The 23,154-nt window shown below is 42.0% G+C and overlaps 1 protein-coding gene across 1 annotated transcript in view; it reads left to right on the top strand.

Annotated features, from left to right (window-relative positions):
- Nucleotides 1-23,154, top strand: part of angpt2b (angiopoietin 2b) — a 246,509-nt gene that overhangs the window by 101,629 nt on the left and 121,726 nt on the right. The window contains exons 3-4 of the mRNA XM_072548528.1: nt 6,964-7,119; nt 16,278-16,399. Of these exons, the coding sequence (XP_072404629.1) occupies nt 6,964-7,119; nt 16,278-16,399 (278 nt within the window). The remainder of the gene's footprint in view (nt 1-6,963; nt 7,120-16,277; nt 16,400-23,154) is intronic.

Below are 23,154 nucleotides of genomic sequence, written 5' to 3'. Positions count from 1 at the left end.
AAGACAATATGCAGTGTGGAAACAGAATATAAATTTTGATCCAGGCAATACCTTATGTTCTAAAGGGAATATACTGAAGAGTAGGATAAGAAAGTAGACGTCTGAGGACAAAATCTCCACTGTGGCTGTAGTTTGATGGATCAAATAATCTGGTTTTGTTTTATATCCTGAAGCAACTAGTCATTACTGTCTGAAGTGTACAATCAACATGTTATACCAAAAGTCTGTTTTCTTTTAGCTCGGTAAATTATGCTGTGGAAGTAATATTCTGTGATACTACAATTTTTCTAAAGCAACTTACAGAAGGTGAAAGTACTTGAAGAAATCCTGCCATTTCTTTTATGGCAGCCTCCAATGTAAGTCATATCACAAAAGAAGTACTCTAAAGATGAAGGAATATTTTAATCAGGATGAGGGTGTGAACGAACCTTTCCTGAAAAATTAATCATCTCTGAATTTAACCACATCATTTGCTCAGACAGTATGACACACTGGAATGTGGGAAGCACAAATGATATCACAACATTAACTAGGAGGACAAACATAGTGATACTTTTCATTTCCTATTAAGGAGTTATTGTAGCCTGGTTGTGGTACCGATGAACGTGCTGAATGTTTTCAGCATCTTTGAGTTTTACTTCACCAGCTCAGTTCTCAGAGTTTGTAAACCATGGAGAGATGTGAATGTGTCCAATTCCAATCGAAAGAATTTTGTTTGTTCCCCAATTGACTAAGATCCCCACCTGTTGTTAGAACAATTTAAAATGACCGCTATCGCATGTTTTCTGTTAGCTTTGACTCTCTGTGAGGGAGATTGAAACTACAGTAATTTCTGCTTTATGTCCAATCGAATGTTGCCTTTTTAGACTGGTTAATGTAATCTTCAGCCCCAGTCAGACACTGAACTTTGGGTGCTGGGACTGTCATAGAGGGTGCTGACAGCATCTCATGTGCAGTGCTCTTAATAAAGTAGCCTGGAAACCTTTGTGTTCAGAGTTAGTATCTGCTGCACATTTATACCATTAAGGCATTCAGAACGATTTAAATTACGTCCAGTGCCCAGAATCTGGTAGCAAGATCTTCACAGGACTCTGAATGCTCAGTAGCCTCATTCAAGAAAACCAGTTGCAAATTCCAGCTGTTTATTTTCGACCGAGTTTACTGCTTTGCCACTGCTTAAAACTGTGGTCATTTTCCAAAACTTCCTGTAAATGTATAATATCTCATTCTGTGTTGAAACCTCTTACTATTCACTCTTTTTGATGAATTTGGACAAGGAAGGTGTTGAAGTGCATGAGATCCATTCATTTATGCAACGCTTGAAATGCACTCTGCATGAGATCTGGGCATGAGCAGACCTCTGTGCTTCGTTCAGAAACCATTATTTCATCTAATCCTACAACACAGAAACGTGAGGTGAATTGAGGGCATTTGGGGTATCCTGACTTGGGAAAAAACTCACAATATGGTGCGCCTCAGATCAGCAACATCTGCAGAAAGAGAAACCAAGTCAACATAGAGTCATAGAGTCATAGAGATGCACAGCATGGAAACAGACCCTTCGGTCCAACCTGTCCATGCTGACCAGATATCCCAATCCAATCTAGTCCCACCTGCCGGCACCCGGCCCATATCCCTCTAAACCCTTCCTATTCATTTACCCATCCAAATGCCTCTTAAATGTTGCAATTGTACCAGCCTTCACCACTTCCTCTGGCAGCTCATTCCATACACGTTCCACCCTCTGCGTGAAAAGTTGCCCCATAGGCCTCTTTTATATCTTTCCCCTCTCACCCTAAACCTATGCCCTCTAGTTCTGGACTCCCCGACCCCAGGGACAAGACTTTGTCTATTATCCTATCCATGCCCCTCATGATTTTGTAAATCTCTATAAGGTCACCCCTCAGCCTCCGACGTTCCAGCAAAACAGCCCGAGCCTATTCAGCCTCTCCCTATAGCTCAAATCCTCCAACCCTGGCAACATCCTTGTAAATCTTTTCTGAACTCTTTCAAGTTTCACAACATCTTTCCAATGGGAAGGAGACCAGAATTGCATGCAATATTCCAACAGTGGCCTAACCAATGTCCTGTACAGCCACAACATGACCTCCCAACCCCTGTACTCAATATTCTGACCAAGAAAAGAAAGCATACCAAATGCCGCGTTCACTATCCTATCTACCTGCAACTCCACTTTTTAAATGGCACAGATCTTTCACTGGGAACTTGAAGAGTTTAGAGGTGCAGCAGGTTATCGGCAAAAATAGAGGTGAGGAATGACTGGGAGATGAGGAAGAAACAAAAAAAAGTCCATGTTGGAATATATGCATGAAAAGTTTATCAACTGGAATATTAATGGCACAAGTCAAAAAATAGGGATGGAAAACAGACAAGTAAAGAGACAAAAGACTGATTCCAAAAGGATCAGTAAATGACAACAACTGAACTACTATTTTCTGAAACATTAGGAGCAGTGGTTATGATCTGATCTGATTAAACTCTGCTGAAATTTGTCAAGAGGGGCTCTTCCTTAATCATTTGTGGGCATCTTTGGACCCAGTCCTCAAGACCAAAGACAGAAGGGTCAGAGTGGGAATGCACTGGAGAATTAAAATGGTAAGCGGTCAAAATTTCAGGCAAACAGGACAAGTTCAGTTTAGGCAACATGGTCAGCATGGACAAGTTGGACTGAAGGGTCTGCTTCCATGCTGCTATGACTCTGGGTGAGCTCAAAATAAGTTTTAAATGAGAGAAGGTATTCAGTCCAGTTTCTCAGTTTTATGAACAGTTGACAATAAGTTGAATGTAATGTTGCAATAATGGATAATGCCAGTAGCATAGATGCTGATAGGTGAGCTGCTGATTTCAAGATGCCTGGCTTTGCAAGATAGCTGAAATTCTTTTGCCTTGGTTTCTTTGAACAATGGCTAGTTGCTGCACTTAATGTCAGATGTAGAAATTTTATTTTTTCCTGTAATGCAAGGGTGTTCGATGATTGTCCTAAAGCTGTGCATTTCAAAGTATGCAAGGCCACTAACATGCACAGACCAGGATTGAAATTGACTATTAACCTGTGTTCCTGTGTTTTCTTGAAACAAGAAAGTATAAACATTTGCAACCAACAGAAATTGCTCCAGCGGGTCTGAGAGCATCTGTGGAGAGGAATCAGAGTTAACGTTATGGATCAATTACCCTTCCTCAGGATTCCTAGCCACAGGGGGTCACAGTCTCCTTTGTTTTGATTTTCCTCTCTAGTTTTGATAAGTTACTATTTGAATTTCCCTTGACACCTTCAGGGGCAATATTTCCTTCAAGGCAACCATTAGATTTACAACTGTAGTCACCTTTGGCAGTAGGTCCTCTTTGTTTCAAACAAAAAGAGTCAAGGTGCCCATGATAGCTTTGGGACTCTGATTCTCATCTTGACATGAAATATCGTTCGATAGTGCAACCCCTAACATGGTCTGAAACGAAGGGATAATGAAGGAAAATGAAGGTGAAATTGATTACATATTTCAATCACTGCCAAAAGCAAGATGACTAGTTATATACAAGTTTCCATGACAACTCTTCTTATTTGGAACAATTGAGTGACCCAACTGAACAGCTATAAAGTTCATAAATAGTACTGAAGAATTCAGAAACAAGGTGCAGAATTTTTCACTATCCCATGCTATGAATTTTCTTGGTTCACTCCAACTCTTGTCATCAAATTGTTTTCTCAGCTTTGTTTGTGAAACGTTGTGAAAGCAGATACATTCAGACCACACTATGGATATACTTTCACCAGATGGACAACCACATTTCAAGAAGGTGGTTCTCCATCACTCACTCAAGGGCAATTAGGGTTGCAATGCTAGCCTAACTAATGACACTAGCACCCGTGAAAACATAGATTAAAAACATAACAAAAAATGAATATTCCTTCCGGCGAGTCATTCTGGTGTCTATAATCAACGTTTCTTCTTTACGCTCAATGCCCAGAGGCCATTATGTATGTTGCAACTCAAATGTAGTGTAGGTCAGACACCACTCCATCAGTAATGGCTAAGGAACATTCTTTCAAAACTATCCCAAAAGAACAAATTCTACGACATCATTATCTTCCCCCAAAGTAGTCCTCAGGTCTCATTTGAATGAGACTGCTCATTAGCAAAGAATTATGGAATGATCTGCCCACATCTGTCACATCAGGAAGGGGGATTCTTTCAACTTTGTTCAGAGTGCCTGAACTCTAAGGGAGACCTTCATTCCATGGGCAGAGTTTGGATACAACTCCTATGCCGCTCTCACCCCACCATAATCCTGTCATATCAGAACAATTTTAAACACCTGAGTACATGCAAGAAATGAAATTATTCTGTGCATCAAGTAGGCTGATGTATATAACCATTTTGTGCAGCAATATAAACAGTTATAGGGATGATAATTTATGTTGCATTGACATGATATCATAGCTGGATAGTTTGTGGAGTGTGAAGAAGCAGGAAGAACATACTCTACATACTGTGGTATATTAAAAGGAGAATAGAGACTCAAAATTCAGAACTCTTCGTCAACCTGATAAACAGACCTGATAAACATAAAAGTTGCCAAGTCAACAAATATATGTTAATCAGCCAACTCTTGTTACTTGATTGCCTGACATTTCTTGTGCAATTCCTGATTCTTATACTTCATCGGACCCCATACACGCCACAATATTTCAAGTGCCAAGGCAGGCTTGCATCTTGTCATCGGAACAACTCCATTCCCAATTGGTTTTTTTATTGCCAACTTACCACAAGCTGCGCAGCTTGGAGGACAATTGACTTCCTGTTTACAGGACAAGACATTTTCACTCAGTAACTTCAGAATTCCTTCACATTTTTGTGCATGTTATAAACAGATTTGGATGAATATGAAAAATGTCCTTAATGGCTATCAATTTTGCCAAATAAACAGACCAAAGTAATTTATTTACTGGTTTCAAAATCCCTTTATAAACTCTCCTAACATCTGGCTGACTCTTAAACAGGTTGTAGGGGTGAAAGTGGTGTCCGTCAAAAACATAAAGCAGACTCGTGGTGAACTGGCAGCCTGTTTTATTTTTGTCCTGTGTCTGATTTTGTTTCCTTGTAGTGAAATAGAGCTGGGTGCTCTCCAAAATGAGCTATCAATTCCTATGAATTTTAGAAATTAAGTTTCGCGAGGGACATATAAAAAAGTATCTGCTGTTCCACTGATTGTACTCTCATTCCCATCAATGGTTTCCAGCAGCTTCATCTTGTTTCCCTCTCTTACACTGAGAATATCTGAAATGCCACAGTGGAAATGCTGCCATGTCAACTGGAAGTAAAGCAAAGCACAGCAAATTATCATTGTTATGAAGTTTTTAATGGAAAATAGTCAATAAAATTATTTAATTAGATATCTGATTATTGAGCTTGAAACACAAAATAAAATGTGCACTCATTGTCTTAAAGTAAAATGTTCAAATTAAAATCAAACTAATGGTGTAAGAAATAGAAATTATTTACATAATAGAGGGAAGGAACTTCCAACAGAAATACTTCCTGTCCACTACTTAAATACAGTACAAGACAGTAACATCATGAAGAAGCAGAGCATGCTGCCATTATGGCAGGGCATTGGAAGATCCTTTAGGAATTAAGGGACAACATTCTGCCTCAGTACTCCACTAACTACTCCACGGTGGCTCAGTGGTTAGCACTGCTGCTTCACAGCACCAGGGACCCGGGCACTATTCCTGCCTCGGGTGATGCCTGTGTGGAGTTTGCATATTCTCCCTGTGTCTGCATGGGTTTCCCCTAGGTGTTCCAGTTTCCTCCCACAATCCAAAGATGTGTAGGCCAGGTGAATTGTCCATGCTAAATTGCCCATAGCATTAGGGACATTAGTCAGGTGTATATCTCATGTAGGGGAATGGGTCTTGGTGGGTTGCTCTTTGGAGGGTCGGTGTGGACTTGTTGGGCCGAAGGGCCTGTTTCCATCCTGTAGGGTATCTAATCTAACTCATCATTAGTTCATCAGAACTCTGTAGAAATAACAAAAAAACGCTGCATGCATGCGCCTATCCTGGGGATTACGGGCTCTCTTCTGCTGAAGGTGCAGCAATTGATTTGGAGAACTGCCCATGGAAATTCATTCCTCAGTTCTTTGTAAGAAATGCGAATGCTGGGATTCCTGATTTGAAACAACTTTGACATCAATGCCGTCTCTTTGAAAGAGGCCTCAAAGGTGAAAATCCCTCATCAAAATAAGAGCATCTGATAATGTGACTCTTACTTGGAAAGAAGAAAGCTCTGCCAGTCCTAGGGGGGGTAGATATAGGACTGATGTTAGGGGTAGGTTCTTCACTCAGCGAGTCGTAAGATCATGGAATGCCCTGCCAGTAGCAGTAGTGGACTCTCCCTCTTTATGGGTATTTAAGCGGGCATTGGATAGGTATATGGAGGTTAGTGTAGGTTAGGTGGGCTTTGATCGGCGCAACATCGAGGGCCGAAGGGCCTGTACTGCGCTGTATTGTTCTATGTTCTATGTTCTAAATCCTTCTTAGATATCTACACTCCTACAGCTGCATAAGATCTAACCTCTGGAATTACCTCCTTAACTGTCTGAACCTCTTTGATCTCCTTAATGCTTTAACTTGCACCATAAAGCCTATCTCTGAGCAAAGGTTTAGTTATCTGGCCTAACGTTGCCTTATAGGGCACGGTAGCAAATTCTGATTGATAATGTTCCAGTGAAAAGTCAGCGATCTTTTTTGTGCATTAAAGATGGTATATAAAATCATACTGGTGATGCTGTAGACTTTCTCTTCAGCACCAGTAGACCCAATAAACTTCTCAAAATGATTTTTTTTTCTATTGCATTGCAACTTGAAAGTTGGATGCATTTTTCTTTAAATATACCGAGTTGCCACACAGCTCCTATAAACTGGTTTATATCATTTCATTGCAGCTTGAAAATTATATTCAGGACAGCGTGAAGACTGAGATAGTAGAGATCCAGCGAAATGCGGTGCAGAACCAGACTGCAGCCATGTTGGAAATAGGGACTAATCTCCTGACTCAAACTGCAGAACAAACTCGCAAGCTCACTGATGTGGAAACACAGGTAATCCATTCACTTATCCAAGTAGCATTAATGAGATACAGTCACCTTCTCGCAATAATCTGTTTTTCAAAGCTAATTGCCTGGCAAACATTCATGTATTTTTTGCAAAAGAGTTAGCTGAATTTGGAGAAAGAACAAATTATTCCCTAGCTTGAATTGGAGCAGGTTTTTAGCCCAGTTTGGATTTTGCTGCTGTTCTTGCATTGAATCTGCAGCTGTTTTGAATATAGGTATCTTTATTTGAAGTCTCCCAACCAAAGCGTCCATTGCGAGATGCCCAGATCGAGGTTATAAAATGGAAAAGATTTGCATTGCAGATCTCATTATAGCATATTCCTTCCTGCAATTACTCCTTGTGTAACACACACTGACTACTGTTTATTTTGAGTGAAAGACTGTTCATTTTCTATTGCCTCCAGTTCACACAACAATTTATTTAATGTGAAACATACTCCAAGTGAATATTTACCTTCTGTGTAACACCATTAGTTTGCTGAGTTCTGCACTTCTGACTGCCATTTATCTTTTCAGGAAACTCCCATTTACTTTCCATGTTACGTAATCACAGCTAATTATAGTCCTTCGTTAGATTAATGGTTTTCTGGTTTTCATTTTATGCATATGTTAAAGAATCTTCGGGTTACACAGTCTGAAACCTCCTCAGAACCGTGTCTTTGTAAATGATCATGGTCTGACGTATGTTATTATGTATAGAGGCCCCAAACATGGCACTGCCAAAGAAAAATGGGTCACAATTACATTTGTTTACACTCAAGGAATTCTGTTTAATTTTTATCTGCGTCTGATAGACCAATGCTGAAAGATGTTGGTTCAATTAATTTCAGGAAATAAGAGAAATGTTTCAAAATGATTCTATGGACAAAGTATAAGTTTTCTCTGAAATGAAACACACTAACTTGAGAGAATCTGGTTGATAGAGGAGAGCCCATTGAGAGTGGGGAGTAGACTGGGAATCTTAGGTTGGCATAGCACTACACGAAGCAGGAGCAAAAGTTCAAAGGGCTTTAAGGGGCACAAGAAAGGGCATTCCACTTGCTTTTATCCTTCAGTAAATACCACTGAAACAAAGAAAATAAATGTTAAGATTATATATGTTGCATACTTCCAGCTAATTATAGTCATTGGTTATGGAGTCCAACTGTACCTAACCTATTTGCTGTATATTTGCCTACAAGGCAGCTTTAACTATATTTCATTGGCTGAAGTAAATTCAGGTCATAAAATGCAGAATCAAACAGTAAATTCTTCCATCGTCAGATGAATGTAAAACTTTTCTATGCAAAATTAGATGGGGAAAAGTGGCACTTGGGCCACAATAGCAAATGGGAGTTCTGATAACAGACACTGCAGTGTCACCCATTATAAAGAATGTAAGCAGTTATTGGTCTTGACATTGTCAGGGATGGGTCCTCAGAGATCAAAGTGCAAACTTTTGGTTAGGAAACCTGAGAATCCAGGAAGAATAATCCCACAACCACATTACTGTTGTGATAGGATAAGCTCTGGGAAGTAAATGTGATTGACAATTCAGGCTTCCAGTTCAGGCGGCATGGTAGCTCAGTGGTTTGCACTGCTGCCTTACAGTGGCAGGAACCCAGGTTTAATTCCAGTCTTGGGTGACTGCCTTGGGTGCCCTTGTGGAGTTTACACATCCTCCCTGTGTCTGCTTGGTTTTCTCTGCTACGGTTTCCTCCCACCGTCAAAGATCTGCAGGTTAGAACATAGAATATAGAAAAGTACAGCCCTTTGACCCACGATGTTGTGCTGAGGTTTAGTCCTAACATAAAATATAGTAACTTAACCCACGTACCCCTCAACTCACTGCTATCTATGTGCATGTCTTGCAGTTGCTTAAATGTCCCCAATGACTCTGCTTCCACCACCATAACTGTCTGCGTAAAGAACCTACCTCAGACGTCTCCTTTATACCTTCCTCCTACTATCTTCAAAATATGACTTCTCGTACCAGTCAATCCTGCCCTGGGGAAAAGTCTCTGGCTATTGACACTATCTATTCCACTCATTATTTTATACACCTTGATCAGGTCTCCTCTCTTCCTCCTTCTCTCCAGAGAGAAAAGTCTGAGATTATTCAACCTTTCTTCATAAAGCAAGCCCTCCAGTCAGGCAGCATGTTCTAAACCTTCTTTGCACCCTCTCCAAAACCTCTGTATCTTTCCTATAGTAGGACAACCAGAACTGGACACAACATTCCAAGTGTGGTCTCACCAGGAACTTATAGAGCTGCAGCAAAACCTCACAGCTCTTAAAAACCCAATCCTCCTGTTAATGAAAGCCAGAACACCATATGCTTTCTTAACAACATTATCCACTTGGGTGGCAACTTTAAGGGATCTATGTACTTGTACACTCTGTTCCTCCACACTGCCAAGAATCCTGTCTTTAATCATATATTCAACATTGAAGTTCAACCCTCCAAAATGCATCACTTTGCATTTATCCAGGTTGAACTCCATCTGCCATTTCTCAGCCAGCTTTGCATCCTGTCTATGTCACACTGCAGCCTGCAGTAGCCCTCTATATTATCAACGACACCTCCAACCTTTGTGTCATCTGCAAATTTACTAACCCACCCCTCAACCTCCTCATCCAAGTCATTTATAAAAGCTAAAAAGAGCAGAGACCCAAGAATAGAGCCATGCAGGACCCCACTCAACACTGACCTCCAGGCAGAATACTTTCCATCTACAACTACTCTCTGCCTTCTGTCAGCCAGCGAATTCTGAATCTAAACAGCCAAATCTCCCTGTATCCCACACCTTCTGACTTTATGAATAAACCTATCTTGGGGAACCTTATCAAGTGCCTTGCTGAAGTCCACATACATCACATCCACTGCTTGACTGTCATCGAACTGTCTTGACACATCCTCAAAGAACTCAATAAGATTTGTGAGGCATGACCTGCCCCTCACAAAGCCATGCTGACTGCCTTTAATCACACTATGCTTTGCTAAATAGTCATAAATCCTATCCCTCAGAATTATTTCCAAAACCTTGCTGACCACAGACGTAAGACTGACTGGTCTGTAATTGCCAGAGATGTCCCTATTACCCTTCTTTAAAAGAGGAACAACATTCACCTCCTTCAAATCCTCCGGTATGACTCCCGTGGAGAGTAAGGAGGCAAATATCCTCATCAGCAACCCCCTTTCTCACTTCCTGGAGCAACCTAGGATAAATCTGGCCTGGCCCTGGGGACTTATCAATCTTAATGTTTTCCAAATTTCTAGCCCATCAACTTCATCAATCTTGATCTGGTCAAGACTGTATCCCAGCTCCTCGAAGTTTTCATTTACAACAAGTTCCCTTTCCTTGGTGAAAACTGAAGCAAAAACTCATTTAGGGCTTCCCCTATTTGATCAGACTCCGCACAAGCTCGCTCCACTATCCCTGATCGGCCCTACCTTCTCCCTGATCAGGTTAGGTGGTTTGGCCATGATAAATTGCCCACAGAGCTAAGGGATGTGTAGGTTTGGTAGATTAGCCATTGGAAATGCAGAGTTACAAGGATAGGGTAGTACTGCTGAGTCTGAGTGTGATGCTGTTTGGAAAGTGTGGCTTTACAAGCTGACTGTGTGGCAACTTAATGGTACGGATTTGTTGGGCCAAATGACCTGTTTCCACACTTTAAGGATGCTATGACTTCTAAGATTCTATGACTTAGAACACCTCAGAGCAGCTAGGATGTAGGGTGGCTAACTGAGGGATATAATCCCCAACTTGGATGGAAGGTGGATTCAATTTAGGAGTCAGGGGTTGTGTCCAATCGCAGGTTAAGTGTTAGTGACCAGAATGAAACATTCCTGCTCCAGATAGCCCAAAATAAGACATTTACCTTCTCAACAAAACAGCTCTCACCTCACTTGAGCTGCCAGGTTAGTGGTGAGGAGAGGTCAGTTAAAAAAGTTCCAGAAGACTCTCTGAATGTCCAGCAAGTTCATGGGCTCAGTCTTACGGCTGAAACAGAATTTAGAGTCTGTTTCAATACTATAGTCAATACTATAGTCAATAAATCGATCAGCCAAAGTTAAGACTGTGGTTTTGGCATACTGCACGTCACCAAGAAGCACTTGGGTTACTGTGGAAAGAAGTACATTTCCATGCACGTTGTTTTCTGGAGTTATGGATAGTGATTGTGGAGGCTCGAGTCTTTTTTCTATCACTTGGCTGACCACCCGTCCCATTGTTACTGCCTGTCCTTGGCTGACCACCCGTCCCATTGTTATTGCCTGTCCTTGGCTGACCACCCGTCCCATTGTTACTGCCTGTCCTTGGCTGACCACCCGTCCCATTGTTACTGCCTGTCCTTGGCTGACCACCCGTCCCATTGTTACTGCCTGTCCTTGGCTGACCATTTGCCCCATTGTTACTGCCTGTCCTTGGTTGACCACCCATCCCATTGTTACTGCCTGTCCTTGGTTGACCACCCGTCCCATTGTTACTGCCTGTCCTTGGCTGACCATTTGCCCCATTGTTACTGCCTGTCCTTGGTTGACCACCCGTCCCATTGTTACTGCCTGTCCTTGGTTGACCACCCGTCCCATTGTTACTGCCTGTCCTTGGCTGACCATTTGCCCCATTGTTACTGCCTGTCCTTGGTTGACCACCCGTCCCATTGTTACTGCCTGTCCTAGGCTGACCACCCGTCCCATTGTTACTGCCTGTCCTTGGCTGATCATCTATCCCATTGTTACTGCCTGTCCTTGGCTGATCATCTATCCCATTGTTACTGCCTGTCCTTGGCTGATCATCTATCCCATTGTTACTGCCTGTCCTTGGCTGACCACCTGTCCCATTGTTATTGCCTGTCCTTGACTGAAAATCTGTCCCATTGTTACTGCCTGTCCTTGGCTGACCACCCGTCCCATTGTTACTGCCTGTCCTTGGCTGATCATCTATCCCATTGTTACTGCCTGTCCTTGACTGACCATCTGTCCCATTCTTACTGCTGTCTTTAGCTGACCATCTGTCCCATCCTTAATGCCTGTCCTTGGCTGACCATCTGTCCCATTGTTACTGCCTGTCCTTGGCTTTTCATCTGTCCCATTGTTACTGCCTGTCCTTGGCTTTTCATCTGTCCCATTGTTACTGCCTGTCCTTGGCTAACTATCTGTCCCATTGTTACTGCCTGTCCTTGGCTAACTATCTGTCCCATTGTTACTGCCTGTCCTTTGCTGAAAATCTGTTCCATTGTTACTGCCTGTCCTTGGCTGATCATCTGTCCCATTGCTACTGCCTGTCCTTCGCTGAAAATCTGTCCCATTGTTACTGCCTGTCCTTGGCTAACTATCTGTCCCATTGTTACTGCTTGTCCTTTGCTGAAAATCTGTTCCACTGTTACTGCCTGTCCTTGGCTGATTATCTGTCCCATTGGTGCTGCCTGTTCTTGGCTGACCATCTGTTCCATTGTTACTTCCTGTCCTTGGCTGATCATCTGCCGCAATGTTACTGCCTGTCCTTGGCTGATCATCTGTCCCATTGTTACTGCCTGTCCTTGGCTGACCCTCTGTCCCATCCTTACTGCCTGTCCTTGGTTTGTGCGAGAAGGAGTTACAGTTTGATTCTAAATCTGGTTGGTCATCAAGTGCAAGGTGGCACTTGAACCCTGAGGTACTGAGTCAGAAGCAGGATTGTTACCCCAGCACCATAGGCTTTCCTTCCCCAATCCCCTCCCACCTCGCTATTGTCAAATCTATAAACGAAGTTAATAAGATGCTCCTTGCTGCATTATAATGGTGCATTAGAATGTCCAATCCATTTCATGGGGTTGCATTGGCTGCATCTTCTCTGGCTTCCGATGTCCCATTTATAAAATGACTGAGTTGAGTTTGGGTTTGAGATCTTCACATTTTTTTTACATCTGATCTAAACCCAAACTAACCCCTTTGGGAAAGAAGATTGTCCACATTTTTCTTTTAATGCAGTCTCACAATGCGTGACAAAATCCAGAAATAAAACCTAGGTCCATGACGGCTGCAAACATTGGCTAAATTCTTCAAATGCCCAGAATAGCAACATTTGAATTTCGATTGCTGCAGGGCATTGGGATCTTGGAGAAATTCTAGTGCCCGCACATGCTTTGGGATTACCCAGGAAGTTTAAACTTTGAATTAGGTTGATTTGCACTTCAAAACCCTCTTCAAAAATCTCCAGAATTAATCTCAGCATCAGAGACTGGCCCAGATATGCAGAACTCACATGGATACTACTCAGGAAATGTTAGGTTGCTTGATACTTGTTCTAACTTAGTAATTAGGTAGCACAGGGGAGGCAGTAGCCCAGTGCTATTACCATTGGCCTGTTAATCCAGAAACCTGGTAATGTTCTGGGGACCTGGATTTGAATCCAATAAAAGTTTGGAATTAAGACTCTAATGATAATTGTTATGACACGGTGGCAAACCCTTCTGCTAATTAAACCAAGCACACAGAAAAGCTCACACTGCCTTGTAATCTGTTAAAGTATGAGTGACAGAGAACTACCCAAAATAACAGCTTTATTCTTTAACTGCAAAAGAGAACATTAAACAACTATTTACAACTGTAAGCCTCCTTTCCCTTAAAGGTTTGTTATCTACCTCCCACTCTATAACAATATACTAATCCAATAAAGCCCCTGTTAAATTTACAGCAAATCAATTTTCAAAGCCAGACAGTGGTGTCGATCTTCCTCTGTTTGTGGACTCCCTGGTTCGTCTTTGATCTTCTGCTGCAAAGATGTTCCATATGGAAAAGATACCTTTTAGAGTGAGGGTATGGCAGAAGGTGCTCTTTTTCTCACTAATATGTTAAGACATTTTGAGATTAAGGAAGAAGTGGTGTTGGATTTCTTGAAAAGCATTAGCGTGGATAAGTCCTCAGGGCCCGATGGTATCTACCACATGTTATTGACACAGACAAGAGAGGAGATTGCTGGGCCCTTGATCAAGATCTTTTCATTCTCACTCGACACTGGAGAGGTCCTGGAATGTTGCTCCCCTGTTCAGGAAGGGAAATAGAGATAATCCTGGAAACTATAGACCACTGAATCTCATATTGATGGTTGGGAAGTTGTTGAAGAGAATTCTTAGGGATAGGATTTACATGCATTTGGAAAAGCATGGCTTAATCATGGAAAGTCAGTATGACTTTGTGCAAGGCAGGTCGTGTCTTACTAACTTAATTGATTTTTTCGAGGAGTTGATGAAGGTGATCGATAAGGGTAGAGCAGTGCAAGTTGTCTACATGGATTACAGTAAGGCTTTTGAAAAGGTTCCTCAATTTAGACTCATTCAGAAACTTAAGACGCCTGGGATCCATCATGACTTGGCTACATGGATTCAGAATTGGCTTGCCCGTAGAATACAGGTAGCGGTGGAAGGTTGTTATTCAGGTAGGAGGTCTGTGACCAGTGGTGTTCCTTAGTGATCATACTGGGACCCCTGCTATTTGTGAGATCTATAAATGGCTCGGCTGAAAATGTAGAGGGGTGCGTTAGTAAGTTTGCAGACAATACAACGATTGGTTGAGTTGTGGATACTGTAGAATGTTGTCAAAGGATAAAATGGGATATAGATCACATTGGTGGAGAAATGACAGATGGAGTTTAATCCGAGTGAGTGGGAGATGCTGCTCTTTGGGAAATCAAATGTTAAGGAAAAATATACAGTTAATAGCAGGACCCTGAACAGCATTGATGTACAGAGAGATCTTGGAGCAGTATAGTGGCTCAGTAGTTAGTAGTGCTGCTTCACAATGCAGGCACCTGGGTTCAATTCCAACCTCAGGCGACTGTGCGGAGTTTGCACATTCTTTCCATGTCCACATGGGTTTCCTCTGGGTGCTCTGGTTTCCTCCCATAGTCTATAGATGTGCAGGTTGGGTGAATTGCCTATGCTAAATTACCCATAGTGTTAGATGCATTAGTCAGGGGTAACTATAGGGTCGGGGAATAGGTCTGGGTGTGTAACTCTTCAGAGGGTCGGTGTGGACTTATTGGGCCAAATGGCCTGTTTCCATACTGTAGGGAATCTAATCTGATCTAATCTTAGGTGCATTAATCAGGGGAAATGCAATGTAATAGGGTAGGGGAATGGGTTGGGGTGGGTTGCTCTTCAGAGGATTGGTGTGGACTTGTTGGGCCTAATGGACTGTTTCTGCACTGTAGGCATTCTGTGATGAAGTCTATAGCTCCTTGAAAGTGGCCACTCAAGTAGATAAGGTGGTTAAAAAGATATATGGCATGCATTAGTTGGGAAATTCAGAACACGAATCAGGATGTCACATTGCAGCTTGGTTAGGCTGCACTTAGAGTATTGTGTTCAATTCTAGTTGCCACCATACAGGAAGGATGTGGAGGCTTTGGAGAGTATGCAGAAGAGGTTTACAAGGATGCTGCCTGGAGTAAAGGGTATAAGCAAAAAGGAAAGGCTAGAAAAAACCAAGTTGTTTTCTCTGGAGCAGCTGAGGCTGAGGGGAGACGTGGTAGAAATCTATAAAATTATGAGATGCAGAGATAAGGTTGGCAGTCAGAATCCTATTCCCAGAGTTGGAAGATCAGATACGAGGGGCCATGCATTTAAGGTGAGAGAGGGAAAGTTCAAAGGAGATGTGAGGGGCAAATTTTTAACACAGAGAGTGGTAGGCGTGTGGAATGCACTGACAGGGGTGGTGATGGAGGCAGATACAATAGGGGCTTTGAAGGGACTTTTAGATAAGCTCATAATAGACAAAGAATGGAAGGACTGAGAGTGTGATGCTGGTAAAGCCCTTCATCAGGCTCTGGCCAGAAACATTGATTCTCCTGCTCCTCAGATGCAGCCTGACCTGCTGTGCTTTCCAGCAACACACTCTTGATTCTGATCTCCAGCATCTGCAGTCCTTACTGTCTCCAATGAATGGAGGGATATGGATCAAGGACAGGCAGAACGGATTGGTTTAAGTTGGTGTCATGTTCTGTTACAACATCATGTGCTATACTGTTCTATGTCCTAAAGTAAAATAAGAATTTGTCTATATTCAGCATTTATGGCAGGTTTCCAGGTTAAACTGCTTGACAACTCAAAGTTTAGCAAGTGCTGGCTCCAATGCTAACTGTTCCTTTCCATTATCGAGAATAACTTGACTTATTTTTAAGGTTCTGAATCAAACATCACGGCTAGAAATCCAGCTGCTGGAGAATTCGCTTTCAACAAACAAACTGGAGAAACAAATCATGGTGCAGATGCAGGAAATTACCAAACTCCATGAAAAGAACAGGTGCGTTTAAATGCAGCTGGTATTGTCACTGAAGCTGCTAAAGACTCAAACTGTGAGACAAGTTGAAACATCCTGTTGAAATGGGCAGAAGTAAAGAGCTCCCGAATGTATTCATCAGAGCTCAGTGCTACCTATGATTCCAAAATCAAACAGATCTTGTGGCGCTGTTATAGCTTACTGGGATTGCATGCTGGAAATGAAGTCTCACTAATCCCAGACTCATTGCAAAAGATAAAGGTTTTATGAAGGTACACAAAAATACTCATTTTATCTGTCCTTTAAACACAGATTGGCAGAAAGAGTGGATTAGGTTTCTACACTTAGAAGCACCATTTGTTATTACAAACTAAAAGATTCTAATCACAGGTAGACACTTATAAATTGTCCACAGATAATTTTACTCATTAAAAACTCAAAACACCACCCTACACTGAGACTCCCCTACACAAATGTTTGTTCTTTCTTAGAAAATAGATGACAGGTTTAGATAGAGGATCTGGATTCACGAAGAGTTAGAGTATCGAAGGCCTGTTTCTGTGCTGTAATTTTCTTTGTTCTTTGCTCTTTGTTCTGGACAGACATATAAACAGACATGAAAAAAACACCCAATGTTTGATGGATGGAGAGAAAAACTGGGAAGGCAGGTCAATGGTCCCTGTCCACAGGCTACACTGAAATGATACTTTTTGGTCATTACGACTTGGTGTTCATCAACCTTCCATCTCCAGGTCCTTATAATCGCTTGTAGGAGTCACAGGGAGGCTGCTTCACACTAAGAAAGGCTTGAGGGTTTAACACCTCAGCTTAAAGCAATTGATGGAGGGAAACAAAGGTGTATTTTTATTGTAGAGAGAAAGACAACTCCTTCTTTGTCAATGGTCTGATGATTACAAACATTCATACCCACAAGCCTTTCAGCTACTTGAGAGCCAATTGCATGATTGTTGGCAGGAAGAATTGTCACATCATCTGGTCACCGTTCCCCAATTAGCTATTTGTTCTCAGTTGAATCTAAGTTCACTTCTATCACTTGACTCCAGCTCATCTGCAATTAGACTTATCCCCACTGCTTGAAGAAACAACACTGTAAACGAAACAGACAATGAGTGTCAGGAAACTTGTTCTTAAAAAGTGCAACCACAGTCCTTGGTTATTAAAACAGTACATTCCCTATTTTAGGCCGCAATGAAAAATACAGAGAAGTAGAAATATTCACAATACAGTGAGACAGGCTGAGTGACAAATGCACAATGTCTGAAAGGTAGTGCCGACTACTCTCCAACCCCAGTTCCACCTCAGATCCATAACAATGAGAAGACTTATCACTCCACCCAGTGGAGTCCGTTCCATGCAGTTACAGAAGATTCTATCACAACAGTGGGGAAACATAAATGTGAGACCTCTTCTCCCCAACATCGTTGAATGCTTGGTTCATTGTAACTTTCAAGACTGAGATCAATAATATTTTGTTTGATATAGTATTAAGCATAAGAATTAAAGAACAGTAAATGGTGTTGAGGAGCAGGTATAGATAGGATAGATCAAGTGAATCCTTAGCGTATAAAGGCAATAGGAGCATACTTAAGATGGAAATCAGGACGGCAGAAAGGGGATATGTGATGGCTTTGGAAAATAGAGTTAAGGAGCATCCAAAGAATGTTTACAAATACATTAAGGACAAAAGGGTAACTAGGGAGAGAATAGGGCCCCTCAAAGATCAGCAAGACCGCCTTTGTGTGAAGCCGCAGGAGCTGGGGGAGATACTAGACAGGTATTTTGCATCAGTGTTTACTGTGGAAAAGGGCATGGAAGATATAGAATATAGGTGGTGACATCTTGAAAAATATCCATATTACAGAGAAGGAACTGCTGGATGTCTTGAAACACATAAAAGTGGATAAATCCTCTGAACCTGATCAGGTGTACCCGAGAACTCTGTGGGAAACTAGGGAAGTGACTGCTGGGCCCCTTGTATCATTGATAATCACAGGTGAGGTGCTGGAAGACTGGAGGTTGGCTAACGTGATGCCACTGTTTAAGAAGGGTGGTAAGGACAAGCCAGGGAACTATAGACCAGTGAGCCTGATATCGGTGGTGGGCAAGTTGTTGGAGGGAATCCTGAGGGACCCGATGTACATGTATTTGGAAAGGCAAGGACTGATTATTGATAGTCAACATGGCTTTGTGCGTGGGAAATCATGTCTCACTGAGTGATTGAGTTTTTTGAAGAAGTGACAAAGAGGATTGATGAGGGCAGAGTGGTAGAAATTATTTGTATGGACTTCAGTAAGGTGTTCGGCAAGGTTCCCCATGGGAGACTGGTTAACAAGGTTAGATCTCATGGAATACAGGAAGAACTAGCCAGTTGGATACAGAACTGGCTCAAAGGTAGAAGACAGAGGGTGGTGGTGGAGGGTTGTTTTTCAGACTGGAGCCCTGTGGTCAGTGGAGTGCCACAAGGATCGGTGCTGGATCCACTACTTTTGGTCATTTACATAAATGATTTGGATGTGAGCATAAGATGTATAGTTCGTAGGTTTGCCAATAACACCAAAATTGGTGGTGTTGTGGAAAGCGAAGGAGTTTATCTCAGATTACAACAGGATCTTGATCAGATGGGCCAATGGGCTGAGAAGCAGTAGATGGAGTTTAATTTAGGTAAATGCGAGGTGCTGCATTTTGGGAAAGCAAATCTTAGCAGGACTTAGACACTTAATAGTATGGTCCTAGAGAATGTTACTGAACAAAGACACCTTGGAGTGCAGGTTCATAGGTCTTTGAAAGTAGAGTCACAGGTAGATAGGATAGTGCAGAAGGCATTTGGTAAGCTTTCCTTTATTTGTCAGAGTATTGAGTACAGGATTTGTGAGGTACGGGACAGTGGTTAGGCCACTTTTGGAATATTGCATGCAATTCTGGTCTCCTTCCTATTGGAACAATGTTGTGAAACTTGAAAGGGTTCAGAAAAAAATTGCAAGGATGTTGCCAGGGTTGGAGGATTTGATCTATTGGAAGAGGTTGAATAGGCTGGGACTGTTTTCCCTGGTGCATCGGAGACTGAGAGGTGACCTTATAGAGGTTTATAAAATCATGAGGGACATGATTAGGGTAAATAGACAAGGTCTTTTCCCTGGGATGAGGGAGTCCAGAACTAGAGGGCATAGGTTTAGGGTGATAGAGGAAAGATATAAAAGAGAACTAAGGGGCAACTTTTTCACACAGAGAGTGGTACGTGTATGGAATGGGCTGCCAGAGGAAGTGGTGGAGGCTGGTACAGTTGCAACATTTAAAAGGCATCAGGATGAGTATATGAATAAGGAGGGTTTGGAGGGATATGGGCTGGGTGCTGGCTAGATTGGGTTGGGATAGCTGGTCAGAATGGACTGAAAGGTCTGTTACCGTGCTGTACATCTCTATGACTCTATGACTCTAATAGATCGAACTTTCTCATGAAATGACAGAAGAGACATGATGGCTGAATGGCCTGCACCTGTTCCCATATTCCTATCCCAATCATGATTTATATATCCTTCCTATTCAACAGAATCTGTTCTTGGCTGGCTGATTATTTAAGAAGCCTTTGCCTTTCCAAATGAGAAAACATTGTTCAGAGCAGTTCACTGCATCAAGAACTGTGGCTCTTGAGGTATTTTAATTCAAGAAATAAATGATGGATTCATCTCACTGCTCTAGACCCCATATACAACCATAATATTTCTGGGAATTCTTAGTGACTGCTTCAAGTGCTTCACTGAATTGATAATTAAAGTGTTTGGAGTATATGCGACTTGACTGCACGAAAGAAGTTGGTTGATTCAGTACTTGCTTCAGCCTGGGTTGCATGATTCTAGTGTCTCTTTGAAATGAATTTATTGTAATGAAAAACTGCTGATGTTTTTTTTGTTTGCTCCTTGAGACCTCCTTTGTTTAAATGATGCTTGCATGTTCATTTTACAAAGAAGAACACCAGTAGGAAGTTATTGCTCTGCAGCTGGATAACATCGTTTAGATGGCAGTGATAAACTGTCTTGTTTTCTTTTCTGTCATTTTGCAAACACTAACGTTTACTTCCTGGACAACATGATTGTAACTCGGCACAACACAAGCACAGGGTATGCTCTCGCCTTCGTCATTCAGTCAAGTCAAAATTCACCTCATCTTAAATTAGATGATCTCTCGCTTTAGACTTAACGTGGCTTTGAAATCTCATATGTTGTGGGGGGGTGAGATGGAAACTAGCATGCATTGAAAATCGCCTTGCCAGAGGGATTACTGCACCCCAATACCTCCACAGCACAAGGCAATTTCCTAAAGGAATAGGGTTAGACAGATATTGAGTGATTGGAATGTGACAGAGGAGCTGGGCACAAATGCTTGCTTCTTGTGCTTATAATTAAACTCGCAACAACAAGCCTGGGAGGAGCAGCTCAAATTTTCAATTGATAGGCAAGTGAAACATGTAGTGCCTGGGATGTGACAATGTGTAACTGTCATAGGTACAGAAGCGAGTTGTGATGTTGAGTAGGTGCATAGATCAGCTTGTTTCTGACTTGGAGAATGCTGCTGAGCTTCTTAACCAGTGGCACAGATTTGTCATCACCAGTAGTGAGCAGGTTTTATTTGTGAACATTGAATAGTGGGATCCTGAAAGTCTCATGAACCTGCTGGCATCATTTGGAAAGGTCACTAAGGGAAATCCTGGTGAATGAATGAATGAATGAATGAATTAGTTAATTAATTAATAATGGCTGAGCGAGGTGAATTGGGATTGGTTTACTCTGACATCAGACAGAGTAGTACAGAGAGACATTAGCAGATGCAAGCTTCCTGCTGAGTAGGAGAAACATGGAAATAGGTGAGGGATTGCAAAGGGAAGAAGGTGTTACTGAAAACGTCCTGCATGTTTTACCCACAAGTCAGCAATCTGCAGATGAACAGATGCTATATGAGACAACGCCTATCCAGGAAGCTTATCCTGGACAAGTATGTTTTGATCTAGAATAAACTGATGCTTCATGATTCCCATGGCAGTTCATGACTCACAGTGGTGAAGATCACCCTGAATTACTATTTAGGTTGATCCAGGGATCAGCTGGAGACCTGAATGGCATTGTGCTTTCAGCAACTCTGCAAGGCATCAGGGAAGTTATGGATGCCTTTTCCAGAGGGCAGGAATTAGATCCATTTTAGGATGGGTGAGTGCAAGTGCAGAGATCTCTGGACTTATTCACTATTCATCAAATTCCTCATCTCCAGTGTCATTATTAATTGTCCCCAAATACCCTGACACACATAGTCATAACCCCAGATCATAAACCTGGATCAGTAGTGATCTGACTGAACTTGAATTGCAACATTGTTTTTTTTCTGAAGAAAAGGGGCATATACCCAACAGTTGGTGTCAGCAATAAATTAGCTAGCAGCTGAGAGAGAGAGTGTATGAGAGAGAGAGAGAGAGAGAGACTGGAACTTCATACCTGATGACACATCAGAGAAGCTTCATAGGGAGAAAATGAACTACAAATTCAATTTATAATCTCCTGGGTTATCTCAGGCTGTGCACATGATAGTAACAGTGGACAGCAGTTTGGCTGAGAGATATTTTTATGTTTCCTCCCTTCAGGAATATGTAGAGACAGGAGTTAAACTTGAGCTTCAACCCTGGTCTGTGTGTGTTAGTTGCCTAGTGTGTGATGTCCTAGTGTGTGTACAACAGTATTGTGCTTTGAGAATCACAGCACTGAGATGAGCCATTTGAAGAGCCCTGCGTGGCCGGTAAAGAGCAAGGAAAAGACTATCTCTCACTCTGAGTACTGACAGTCAGCCACTTCTGGAAGGATTCACAGCTGAAAGGATTTCTATCAATCTACAAAGTGAAGAAACATAAAATTAACTGTTTAACTACCAACATTCACACTACTGGCAACCTCTACTGCAGTGGCCACAATGTTCAGATACTTGCTTTCCATTAATAAATCAGAGACTGCTCTGTGTTTCCTTAACCTTTATCCTGACAATTCACCTCGTATTTCCAGTTGTTCGTGTAACTGGGCCTTGTTTGCTATTGCCTATCCTTAATTGACCTTGAGGAGGCATTGTCTTCTTGAGCTGCTGCAGTCTTTGGGATGCAAGTTTTTCCGCAGTATTCTAAGGAAGGGAATTCCTGCCTATTGAACCAGCAATAATGAATGGTATAGTTCAACCTCAAGATAGTATATGATTTGGAGGGGAGCGTGCAGTTTCTGGGATACCCATGCATCTATTCTCTTTGTTCCTGTTGGTGGTGCAGGTTTGGAAGATGCTGTTAATATAACTCGCGATTTGCGGTTAAGCAATGAATGTATGGTACACCTCAGTTATGATTCTGTGTGTCAGTGGTACCTCCCTACTGACTCTTTGAAATAATGTGAAAGTGGTGATGTAACATCTTTTTTCCCTTTGCAATCCCTCACCTATTTCCATGTTTCTCCTACTCAGCAGGAAGCTTGCATCTGCTCAGTTCTTTAGTAGATACCTTATCAGAACCAATCTCATAGATGAAACCAGTCATATAGCCACTGCGAGAATCACACAAGAGACCTTCTTGCTCATCAGATCTAAACTGAGTTAGCAAATAATCCTATTCTTCACTGCCTCATATCTTGCCATCTCCCAAACCCTAACACAATGGTGCTCCCACAATTCTTAGTGCTGCCTCCTCCATCAATTACAACTCAGATTTGTTGGAGCTGACGGGTTGTGTACAAATGGTGCTT

Source organism: Chiloscyllium punctatum, chromosome 27 (assembly GCF_047496795.1).
Source record: "Chiloscyllium punctatum isolate Juve2018m chromosome 27, sChiPun1.3, whole genome shotgun sequence".
Lineage (NCBI taxonomy): Eukaryota > Metazoa > Chordata > Chondrichthyes > Orectolobiformes > Hemiscylliidae > Chiloscyllium > Chiloscyllium punctatum.
The sequence above is the reverse complement of the archived record's forward strand: the minus strand, read 5'-3'. Positions and strand labels throughout refer to the sequence as shown.